The 12,915-nt window shown below is 32.0% G+C and overlaps 1 protein-coding gene across 1 annotated transcript; it reads left to right on the top strand.

Moving 5' to 3' along the window:
* The first annotated feature begins 2,292 nt into the window (after positions 1 to 2,292).
* LOC144858884 (acetoacetyl-CoA synthetase-like) lies at positions 2,293 to 12,860 on the top strand. Its single transcript, XM_078715022.1, has 16 exons — positions 2,293 to 2,616; positions 4,054 to 4,157; positions 4,494 to 4,611; positions 4,822 to 4,935; positions 5,677 to 5,774; positions 6,404 to 6,600; positions 7,161 to 7,314; positions 7,633 to 7,713; positions 8,180 to 8,304; positions 8,584 to 8,771; positions 9,369 to 9,482; positions 9,743 to 9,868; positions 9,992 to 10,061; positions 10,238 to 10,296; positions 10,670 to 10,872; positions 11,312 to 12,860. The coding sequence occupies exons 1-16, from the start codon at positions 2,487 to 2,489 to the stop codon at positions 11,447 to 11,449; spliced, it is 2,019 nt and encodes a 672-aa protein (XP_078571148.1). The 5' UTR covers positions 2,293 to 2,486; the 3' UTR covers positions 11,450 to 12,860.
* Positions 12,861 to 12,915: the final 55 nt, after the last annotated feature.

Raw genomic sequence — 12,915 nt, 5'->3', positions numbered from 1 at the left:
TTGTCTAATTTAAAAATATGTATTATCTATTCTGTCTGTAGAATTATGTATTTATTTTTGTATTGTAACGGCATAAAGTTATATTTATACATATTTTACTGGTATATGAAAAATTTAATGTATTTCCACAAAGAAATATTATTTTAATAGCATAATAATAAATATTGATTATTTGTATATATTAAAAACATTTTTTTCCGTAATTCATCAAACAAAACCGGATAAAGGGCAAACAGAGTGACCAAAACCTTATTAATTATTTTAGTTATTATTTAATGTCACATTTATTACATATGAAAGATGATAAAAGTATATAAAACAACAGGGCAGTATTGTGTAAATAATAACCGTTCCCAAATAAATGTTGAAATATATTATGTACAGTGATGCTGTAATGTATAATATGTAAATCTCTGTCTATACTATTATACTAGTGTGCCCAAATATGGTAGTGCTATACCCAAATATGGTAACGATATATCATCATCATGTCAATATATGAGCACATCACATTGTTTTTGTCACATAAAGTTTGATATTGTAGACAGAGCCTTAGATTAATTTTTAACCAATTTGAGGAATTAATTTCGTAGTGTATCTATAATATTTTATCAACTAATGCCTAAGGAATATAACATTGATTTTAACAAGTAGCTGAATATTATTAATTATTAACTTAGCAAAGAATTATAACCTGTTGTGTTCTGTGCATTATTTAACTAAATTGTAAATCATTATTAATTAAAACAAATATTTTTAGAATTTTACAATAAAATTCAATTCAGTTATTAGGAATATTGAAATTTTATAGTAAACATTAAATAATTTTAAAATTTGCTTTATTAATAATTTGCTCTGTCAAAAAAATTTAAAATTTATATTAATTATGTAGATATGGTATGTGTGTGTCTGTATCTGTAAATGTAGGAGTATAGAGATATTATATCCCTTTCATGTCACAAACAACTGTAAAGTTTACACACTGATGTGGACACCAGACAAAACGCTGGTGTTGACGCTCCGTTGTGGAGTTTTTTTAAAGGGATATTATAATTCACTATACTTTCTTTAAACTCTGTCTACACTAGTTTGTCAAAAAAGTGTGATGTACCCAAATATGGTAGTGATATGACATCATCATATCCATATATGGGCACATCACATTTTTTTGTCACATAAAGTTTGATAGTGTAGACAGAGCTTTAGGAGACCAATTGTAAAGTTGTAGTATTGACCAGTTGTGAGATTCAGATTCAGGTCCTTTTTGGGCTCTTTTGTATGGTTCTAATTATGTCCAATTGTGACTCAAGGTCCTTTTTTGGGCCCTGTTATAAGGTTCTTGTTGGGGCCCTGTTGTGAGGTCCTTTTTTGGTCCAGTTGTGAGGTCCTTGTTGGGCCAAGTTGTGAGGTTCTTGTTGGGCCCTGTTGTGAGGTCCTTTTTGGGCCCTGTTGTGAGGTTCTTTTTGGGTCCAGTTGTGAGGTTCTTGTTGGCCAAGTTGTCGGTTCTGGTGCCTGCCATGGTGAGGTTCTGTGGTATCCAGTTATCAAGATCTTGTTTGTATCATGTGCTAGTGTGTGTATTGGAATAATATTTTTAGAAAGGGAATCGGGCCCCTGTTCCTTTGACAATTTAAATGTAATATAAAAGACAATATTTATGTGTAATTTACATATATATGTTGCATGTGTGTGTATTCATATCAACATCTTAGCTGTGTATTTATTGTACATATTCATTTAAATGTTTAAAGTCTATCAGGGTTTAGTACGTATGTTTATTTTAAAATGTGAGAATAAATTGTAATAGTAGTTTTGTTATAATTGTGTAATTGTTTTATTTATTGCATTTCTTTCTATATGGTGTGGTATCTTGCTGATGATGTTATTGGCTTTATCCCAATAATTTAATTATACAACAGTTACAAACTGCCATCATGCTGGGCCAAGGATGGCTAATGGGTCCTCTGGGTCTTGAGTAACTTTTGGATTTGTAACCCCCGGTTGTAACCATCCTACTTTGTAATAGAATCCAAAGTTATACCAATATAATGCAGTAAAATAAGACCATATTATGTAGGCAGAACCATTTCATACTTTATGATTTCGTTACTGAAATCGTTTTTATTTATACGCAGGAGTATAATATAGCATTTTAATCTTTTTTTTTTGGTATATTTCTGGTATCAGTAAATCTATGGACTTTTCTTTTCTGATAATTTAAATTACTTGTACAGCGCCCTCTCTTCTGATCGAACGATCGCGATTGATTTTTTTGTGAATGGAAAACCGATTCATCCGTGACCACTGAGCAGTGTAAATTAAGTTGTTTTTCATTTTATAAGCCTACTAAATCTTGACAATTGTATATATACTTCAATTTCAATTGTTAATAGTTGAATTACTGTACAGAATCGCTGTCATCTGCAAATCAGGCTAGGCTTGTCATTTGCCTAAAATATCTAGCCCTAGCTAGCTAGGCAGGCATCATGGCAACAAACGGCGGCACACACCAACCACTGAGCAAGCATGTTGTCATGTGGGAACCGTCCTCTGAGGATAAGACCAAGATGGGACAATTCCGCCTCCGTATCAATCAAAGATACGGACTTAATCTTGGTAAGTTGTATAGTCTGCTACTGTATTTATTATTTACTTCATGTCAATGATGCAACTGCACTTTCGTCTTAGTTAGACTCAGTCTGGAAGGAAGGGAGTAGGGACCCCTATTATTGCTGCGGGTGGGGGAAGTACTGGTGGTAATTCCCTGGGTGTTGACGACAGCGGAGGACATTTTTAGGTTTAATTAAGTGTAAGTAAAAATAAATTTACCAGTGTTTAATATATCCTGTCATACGTAGTGTGTATTTTTTTTAGTGACAGATTATTTTTTTCATTAATTTTAAAACAATAACTGGTTTTTAATATACTATTTATCGTTTTGTTTATTTTTTAAAATTTGCGTGATTGTTAGTTATCAATTCAGGTATAGGAGGAGCCCTTTGAGACCTAAAAAGTGTTCCCTTCTTAATATGGGTTGGCCATAGTGTAAATACATAACCCCTTATTTCACATCAATTCAAAGTGTCCCCTTAGTAGAGGAGTATCACCTGAATAGTTCAAAAGGATAGGCTCTGCATACCTTAACACTGTGACTGCCTAACCCTCAGATTTTACAAATAAATATTTATGATACCAGCAACTATTAACCAGCTACTGTTTACTCAATCCTAAACAAACAAGGCTTTTCACATAAAATACAAATATACAATATATAAATACAAATATACAGTAATATAAATACAAATATACAGTAATATAAATACAAATATACAGTAATATAAATACAAATATAGCTGTTATACAGAGTATACAGAAATATGAATTGCTATTTTTAGACATTAATTTGTTCAATTCATAATAACTTATATTCCATTAACAGATTATTCAATTTCCATTTAACCCACGTTGTAATGTGAATAAATAAGCCTATAGACTAAGATATTGAAGCTAAAAAATATAAAGTTTTCTTTTTGATGATTAAAAAAAACCACACCATTGACAATCTGAGTATATATGCATCCTATTTTGATTTGATTATAACAATTGAATCATTTCTCCAAAAATTTAAATCATCAATTAAGTATTTACCAAAGCATTTTTTTAGAGTTCTAACTATTTAACGTTTATCATTTGTACAAATGCCATTGATGATGTGGCAATGCTTATCAACCATATAGAATATCACAAATATAGTGGCATTAGCCAATCAGAGTTCTCCTTTTGAGACACACCTTTGACAAGCCTCCTGTCATGGTTGATTGATTTCAAACCACTTGTTGCTAGATCTGTGTCATCATTTTTGTGCATGCTGGTATAAACTGAATGAATAAGAGGATTTAAATACAAACAAAGTAATTTATGACGAATTTAAATTATGCAGTACACTAATAATTATAATTGAATAATATTCCTAGCTTTAAAAATATTGGGTTGTTATTTGGTATATTGATGATTAAAATGTTTATTATAAATAAATGATATTTTCTTGTATAGCTGGTTATGATGACTTGTACAAATGGTCTGTCAAGAATTATTCTGCATTTTGGAAAGAATGCTGGGAATTTGTTGGTATCAAATGTTCTAAAACCTATGACCAAGTAAGTTTTGAAATTCATATTTGGTAGAAGTTCTTTGTGAATAAAAGTATATTATTATGTAATGCTTTGTTCCCACTATAGACACAACACAAGGACGTAACGCAACATAAGTTAGTTGACCAATCACAAATTATAAATTATTCAAACTGTCGCTTGTCATTGGTCAACACGCTTGCATTGTGTTTACATCCTTGCATTACCTCCTTTTGGGAACCAATCTTAATAAAAGAAAAATGTTTACAGTATATGATTATGTTTAATCAGTATATTTATCTATGCATATTTAATGAAGTGTGGTTAAACGAATTTGATTTCTTAAGGGGTTTTTTTTTGTAGGTTGTTGACGTGACCAAAGGTATCGCTGAAGTGCCGATATGGTTTGAGGGATCGCTATTGAACTTTGCTGAGAACCTCTTGCGATACGATGATGACCGTGTTGCTATTTATGCCACAGGTAATTTAGTGCTTTCTTGAATCTTAGAGAAAACATGTATTTAAAAAGCCTTTAAAATTCACTTAGTAATGTTTGTGTATGTTTGTCTTGAAGTGAACATGTTTAGGCCTAAAAAAAGATGTCTTTTGTATTTCATTTTAAAGTAAAATACAAATAAATAGGATAACTTTGATGTATTTACAAAATAAAATAAATTTGTTATCTTTCAAGGTGAGGGTCAAGATTCTGTGGAGAAAACAACTTTCAAAGAGCTACGAGCAAACGTAACAAAGTATGCTGCAGCAATGCGAAAGATGGGTGTAAAGAAAGGCGATAGAGTAGTTGGTAAGAGGCGGATTATTGAATATTGATTAAGAGACAGGTTATTGATTATTGATTAAGAGACAGGTTATAGATTATTGATTAAAAGACAGGTTATTGATTATTGATTAAGAGACAGGTTATTGAATATTGATTAAGAGACAGGTTATTGATTATTGATTAAGAGACATGTTATTGATTATTTATTAAGAGACAGGTTATTGATTATTGATTAAGAGACAGGTTATTGATTATTGAATAAGAGACAGGTTATTGATTAAGAGACAGATTATTGATTAAGAGACAAGTTATTGATTAGGACACAGGTTATTGATTATTGAATAAGAGACAGATTATTAAGAAACAGGTTATTGATTAAAATACAAGTTATTGATTATTGATTAAGACACAGGTTATTGATTAAGAGACATGTTATTGATTATTGATTAAGAGACAGGTTATTGATTATTGATTAAGAGACAGGTTATTAATTAAGAGACAGATTTTTTATTTTTAATGCTGAAAATCTATACTACCAATGTCATGGGTGAGGGAATTCTTTAGGTTCAGTAGTTTATATTACTTCAAAGGTTGGAAAAAACTTCTTTAAATTTGCCAGCCATAGCTCAACTGGAATATCATTTTCTGTGTTATAGAAATATGCAACAAATGTGTATCCATGAAGTAATGTTAAAACACAACTATTTTCATATCAGCATGCCAATAAACATATGGTAACAGTATGTTCTATTGATTTCATCTTAGGTTACATATCTAACTGTCCTGCAGCTGTGGAAGCTATGCTAGCTGCAGCCAGTATAGGAGCTGTATGGAGCTCAACATCGCCTGATTTTGGGGTTTCTGTGAGTATCTACAAAATCACTACTAATAGTTACCTCATATTATATAACCAGATGGTTTTAGATTATCAGATTATTTTCACCATTCATGATTATACCAACATAAAAAAGGTCAATAAATAACAATATATACATAAATATCTGTGTGACATTATCTTTATTTGCACTGAAAAATATTTAAAGATATATTGTCCCCCTGAAAAAATAATTTTTCAGAATTTCAGGTCATTTTAATGTCACACAATAGTTGTTCACTTTGACCAAAAATTTGATCAAAACAAAAAATATTTACCTGAAAAAACCGTAATTTAAAGCAAAAAATAGTCAAATTGTCTTGTCAGACAATTGGTTTTTGGTTGAATTTAACTGTTTATTTTTTCTTTTTATGAGTAAAAATATTTTTCTACGGAAGGGATTACCTTTCTCAAAACTACAAAAGGCCCATTCAAAGTTTGATTTTATTAATCTTCATTTTTCATGTTCTTTGGGGACAATACATCTTTAAATTATATTGTTTATTTAAACACACATTTTCAGCATACATTAATATATCTGGTATCTCTAATTAGAGGAAACTTTATTGTATTTATATACTCATAACGATATTAAATCAAGAAATGTTATTTTTTTAGGGTGTTTTAAGTAGATTTAGTCAAATTCAACCAAAGTTAATCTTCTCCGTCAATGCTGTGGTGTACAACGGTAAAACACACAATCATTTTGACAAGTTGAAGAATGTTGTACAAGAACTTAACAATATTGAAAAGGTCGTAATCATACCGTTTGTGGGTAAAGAAGAGGACATTCAAATGCCCGATATTAAAAACAGGTTTGTTGAGCTTCAGATATTGTTATTTTGTTTTTAGGTCTTTTAAAGCTCTGTCTACACTATCAAACTAGTTTGACTAAACATGTCTGATGTACCCATATATGGTAGTGATATACCCAAATATAGTAGTGATATGACATCATCATGTCCATATATGGGCACTTCACATTTTTTTGTCACATAAAGTTTGATACTGTAGACAGAGTTTAAGACTGGTGAGCATTTCTAGAGGCTGAAGGAGTGGTGTTGTGGCTTGGTGGTTATGATGCTTCGCTACCAATCCAAGGGTCCTGAGTTCAAGTCTGTCATGTCAGAATTTTTAATGACAAATTATAACTCCACTCCGAAAAACTTGTAATAAGACTTTGTTTATGTAGAGCATCTTGTGTATATGTTTGTCTTGTGAACAGGATTGCCACCTTTAAGAAGGATAGTGAATGAATTCATCCTTATCCTTGGCAATTTGCTTAATATAAGAAAAGCGAAATTCAGCAAATTATTTTTTCTTGAAAAAACATTTTATTTAATTCATTTATTTAATTTTGTCTATTTGATTGCAGTGTTCTTCTCTCTGAGTTTCTGAAATCTGGGTGTCGGAATGACGGTTCCTACCCACCCCTCACATTTGAGCAGCTTCCGTTTAATCACCCACTTTACATTATGTATTCTTCTGGTACCACTGGTGAACCCAAGTGTATGGTACATTCTGCTGGTGTAAGTATATTAAATAGAACTAAATAATACAGTAGTATTGTGTTGTGAAAACTCCTTATTACTTAAGCTCTGTCTACACTATCAAACTTTATGTGACAAAAAAATGTGATGTGCCCATATATGGACATGATGACATCATATCACTACCAAATGTTGGCATATCACTACCATATTTGGGCACATCACACTTTTTTTGTCAAACTAGTTTGATAGTGTAGACAGAGCTTTACTACATGATGACCAAATTGTAGATTGACTCCCTAGCAAAGTGTTGATATTTTGTTAATGCAGTGTATCTTATATGACTGTTCCTTTCAGGGTACATTACTCCAGCATCTTAAGGAGCATGTTCTACATGGCAATATGAAAAGAGATGATAACATTATGTATTTTACAACTGTAAGTCAACCAAGTTAATATAATTATTTTAAGCCATGGCCAAATCAAGTGTACACTGTATAATAATCATGATAATGGTAGTCTTATATAGCACCTAATACAATGTTACTAAACGCTTTACACATAAAAATGATCCATAAAATATCGAAAGATAACCAAAACAAAAAAACAAAAAAAACAGAGGAACGATTTACAGCATTCAGTTCTCCAGCACTTTGAAGCTCCCCTATGAGAGCTCACCGGAACAGTATTCACAGGAGCTTGAGGGAACAACGCATCTGTCTATCCGATCCTACCAAAAAACGAAGAAAAGCAGAGGAACCATTCATACCACTCTGTTTTCCAGCACTTTGAAGCTCCCATTTGAGAGTTCACCGGAACAGTATTCACAGAGGAGCTCGAGTGAAAACAATTACGTAGTCCGCCCCCTTCTTAAGTTTTGTTATCTTTTTACTCTTTTTTTTAGACGGGTTGGATGATGTGGAATTGGCTTGTTAGCAGCCTTGCTGTCGGAGCTAGTATCGCCCTCTATGATGGCTCACCTCTTATACCAAATGCTAATGTTCTCTGGGATTTTATTGATGACATTGGGTAGGTAATAATATTTGTAATGTGCCCATATATAGACATGATGATGTCATATCACTACCATATTTGGGCACATCCCTCATTTTTTTGTCAAACTAGTTTGATAGTGTAGACAGAGCTTTATACCAACTGCTTCTCTTTCATGGTTTCTGTTGATTGGATATATTTCTGGTATAGGAAAAGTAAAAAGAATCTTTTTATGGTGACCTCTCCAAATTAATATATTGTTTTTTTTTCTTTTATGTACAGTATCAGTACACAATTTTTTTTTTTTTTTTTCAGAGTCTCGATTTTTGGAACAGGAGCTAAATGGTTGTCAGTTTTACGCGACAAAGAAGTTTATCCGGCCGAGACGCACAGTTTGAAAACCTTGCACACAATCCTGTCCACGGGTTCACCTTTGAACCCAGTTTGTTATGACTATGTTTATGAACATGTCAAGAAGAACCTCCTGCTAGGCTCTATAACAGGTAAATGTTATTCAATGAAGTATTTCGTGGGACATATTGCAAGAAATGTCTTTGTCTTAAGCCCTGTCTACACTATCAAACTAGTTTGACAAAAAAAAGTGTGATGTGCCCAAATATGATAGTGATATGACATCATCATGTCCATATACGGGCACATCATACTTTTTTGTCACACAAATTTTGATAGTTTAGACAAGGCTTTAGACTTTAGCCAGGCTTTAAAGTCTAAAGTCAAGTTTTGCATTGTTCAAATCAAATCAGTAGAATTGTAGCTTGGTGCTTAAGATACTTCCTACGACCCCAGGGTTGAAGTCCTGTCAGATGTCAGGATTGTTTTCTCTACTCCCAAGAACTTGTAATTTTATAGCGTCTTGTGTATGTTTTTCCTGTGAACTTTTGAGGACAGTGAATGAAATCACTTATTGTTATCCTTGGCTAAATTGTAGAATGGAAGTTGGTTGGTAACATACCTCATGACATAGTTGTATGATATCCATTGTTGGTACCTTGTAATACTTATGCAGCTGTTTCTGGTTGAGTATTGTACTATTTTGTATTATAGAAGTTTTCTAAGATGCTTCATGTTTTTGTATACAGGTGGCACTGATATAATCTCCTGCTTTGCTGGTCAGAACTGGACAGTACCGGTGGTACGAGGTGAGGTCCAGTGCAGGAACCTTGGAATGGCCATTGAAAGCTGGAATGAACACGGTACCAAATTTATCATTCTTCTGTCTTACATTTATTCTTCCTAATTATATTATAAATTTTGTGTTACAAAATCCTAATATCTTTTTTTATTATTTGTTGTACAGTGCTATGTAGTATAAAGCTCTGTCTACACTATCAAACTAGTTTGACAAAAAAAAGTGTGATATGCCCAAATATAGTAGTGATATGACATCATCATGTCCATATATGGGTGGGTGGATATAGTGTAGACAGAGGTTAAGTAAGTTTGTGTTTTACAGGTCAGCCTATATTTGATGAAAGTGGTGAGTTGGTGTGTACCAAGCCATTCCCCTCACAGCCTACTTGCTTCTGGAATGATGAAGACTGTATTAAATACCAGAAAGCTTACTTTACTAAATTTCCAGGTACCCGAGTTTTGACTATTTGGAACAAATATTCAAAAAATGTAAATACTATTTTAATCTAACCAACCCAGAATGCCAGTGATAAATAATAATAATATAAAATATATTTTTGTTTTTATTCAGGTGTTTGGGCACATGGAGATTTCTGTACTATCAATTCACAAACTGGTGGAATTGTAATGCAAGGGAGAAGGTAATATGAGATGACTACCCCCTTCCTTCCCACAATGCACCCTTTTTTCATCCTTCCTTTTTTCTATTTCTCCTTTTCTTGTTACTTGCCCATTTCTTTTACAGTTTATGCCCAACTATTCATCATAATAGATATTTCTGTATAAATTCATTTAATTCTTTTTTTTTGTTTGTTAGTGATGGAACACTAAATCCAAATGGCGTAAGATTCGGTAGTTCAGATATATACTCTATTAGTAAGTCTAAAACAGTTTATTCAAAAAGTAATATATGTTTGTCTTATTCCCACAAGTAGTTGATGCTTCAGGTACTGATAAATATTTAAATAGCGCCCTCAATATTTGTAACTATTTTGTTTGGCTGTTTTAGGAAAGAACCAAAAAATATGTAGTGCACTGCATCCTATGTGTTTGTCACTCTACTGGCAATAGGCCCACCATAAATAAGACGGAAAAGTCTCAAATACAAAGTTTTACCCCCATGATGTGTAGAGTTTTTACATGTCTCAGAAATGATATCTCACAATTAAGTCTTTGATATTATATATATATTATATATCACCCTGCTACTGACTGACTTTTGAGAGACCTAAACAAATTTACTTTTCAGTTGAGCCAATGGTAGAGATAGAGGACAGTCTTTGTGTTCCGCAGTACAACAGTCAACGAGAAGAAAGAGTTGTCTTGTTTCTGAAGATGTCAAAGGATTGTCCGTTTGATGATCACATTGTTAAAGCCGTTAAGACTAAAATCAGACAAGGGTTGTCTGCTCGCCATATTCCCGCCAAAATACTGCCCACTCAGGATATTCCTGTAAGTTTTTCACAAAAAAAAGATACATTTTTGGTTAATTTTCAAGCAATTTTTTACCTTCCTACAGCCTACATTTTTTGGTGTCTTTGAAATGCATTTAAGAGTCTTCATTTCTCTAACTTCCTCCCATTTTACACTAATAAGGTTCTGTGCTGTATGATGCGTTCAGACACAAAATGATAGGGTTAGGGTAACACCATCAGTGTGAATAGGGTGTTGTGATGTGCAGCAATTTTTACCTTCCTACTCTTTTAAATGCATTTAAGAGTCTGCATTTCTTTAACTTACTCCCATTTTCCACTAATAAGGTTCTGTGATGTATAAAGCATTTACACACAAAATGTTAGCGCCGTACACTAAAATGCTGTAACAGCATCAGTGTGAACAGGATGTTAGTGATGCGCAGCAAACTAAATGAATGACTCTGTCTCTGTTTCAGTATACATTAAGTGGCAAGAAAGTTGAAGTTGCCGTAAAGAAGATTATAGCTGGCGATACGATTGAAAGTCGGGGAGCTTTCAAAAATCCAGAATCGCTTGATTTGTATGAAAACATTTTAGAACTCCAGGACTTCTGATAAGTATAGAATAATTTGAAATTATTCAACAATAAAATAAAAACATAAAAATAATAAAAAAACTTTTAAGCAGAAATTTTAACTTTAAAATTCAATTTGATCTTTGATATGAAATTATGATAAACAACGTTCAATTACAAATTTGACCTTTGAGATAGAATAAATGACAAGAATCAGTCAATTACAAATTTGACCTTCGACCTTGGTATAAGATAATATAATTAGGGAATTTCCCCTTAAAATTATGTCTTTCATTTAATATTGGACATGAATATTGATATTTATGAATTTTAGCTTATAATATTTTGTAAGCCAGCATAAATACATTTTTTATTATAGTGTGCAATTCTGTAACGAAGTGCCTTTAATTGTTTCAATTTTTAATTAATAACTTTGATTTAATTAACGGAGGTGTCTCAGACACTGCCTATTGCAGCTGTATTTTACACCCATTCTGTGGATCTGATGTATACTTGTTGTACACACTTGGTTGCCACTATGACGCGTAACACAAGTATTTTGACCAATTATAACCAATTACGAATTATTTGAACTGTCGCTTGTCATTGGTCAACTCATTTGCGTTGCGTTTACATCCTCGTGTTGTGTCCCTAGTGGGAACCAAGCATAAAATATGTTACATTTAAAATAACATTAATTTTTGATAGCAAGTGTAACTATTTCAGTTTTTCAAATACAGTAACTACTGTACTATTGACGCCTACAACTCAATCCAAGATGGTTTTATTTTGTTATTTATTTAGATGTTACATCATATTGATGAAATTTTATTAAAAACCTTTAACTCAGCTATGCTATTTGTGTAAGCAATAAGTTTTACTATTAATTTTAGGTAATAATTTGTTTTATGTAATATTTCTTTTAAGTGGTGTAGTCATTTAATATATTTAGACATAATGAAGAAAGAAACGCCAAGTCTTAACAACCTAGCATTGTTAGCTAGCTTTCTTTTACGCGACACGCACAGCCGGTTACGAAGCTATCGAGTCTAAAAGTCAATCTGTGTATGTTCATATGTTTTTAACATTCTCAGAATGACTTTTCAACTCAACAGCTGTGTAATCTAATAATACTGAAATATGTGTAATGATAAAGATTGGAAAATCTTGAAAGGAGATAAATTGCTCAAATTGATATGCAAAGTGAGGTATTCTTCTAAACGTTAATTGTGGTATAGTTAATTATTTATATGTTTATTTTGTGATATTTATTATTTGTTTTTATTTATAGAATTCCTGAATTTAGATTGTTTCTACATTTGAGTTTTAGTCAAATGAATTTTAACATTTTCAAATTTATCAAATGTTATAATTTTTTTTCAAAAGCATTATTATTTAATCATAGTAGCATTATAATGTTATGTGTGGTTGTTTTGTGGGAAAATTAATTAAATTAATGTTTATTTTAGGATAATTATGGTTATTGCCATTTTGAGACAAAACCTC

This window comes from Antedon bifida, chromosome 2 (assembly GCF_963402885.1).
Source record: "Antedon bifida chromosome 2, ecAntBifi1.1, whole genome shotgun sequence".
Lineage (NCBI taxonomy): Eukaryota > Metazoa > Echinodermata > Crinoidea > Comatulida > Antedonidae > Antedon > Antedon bifida.
This window is presented reverse-complemented; position numbering and strand designations above follow the sequence as displayed.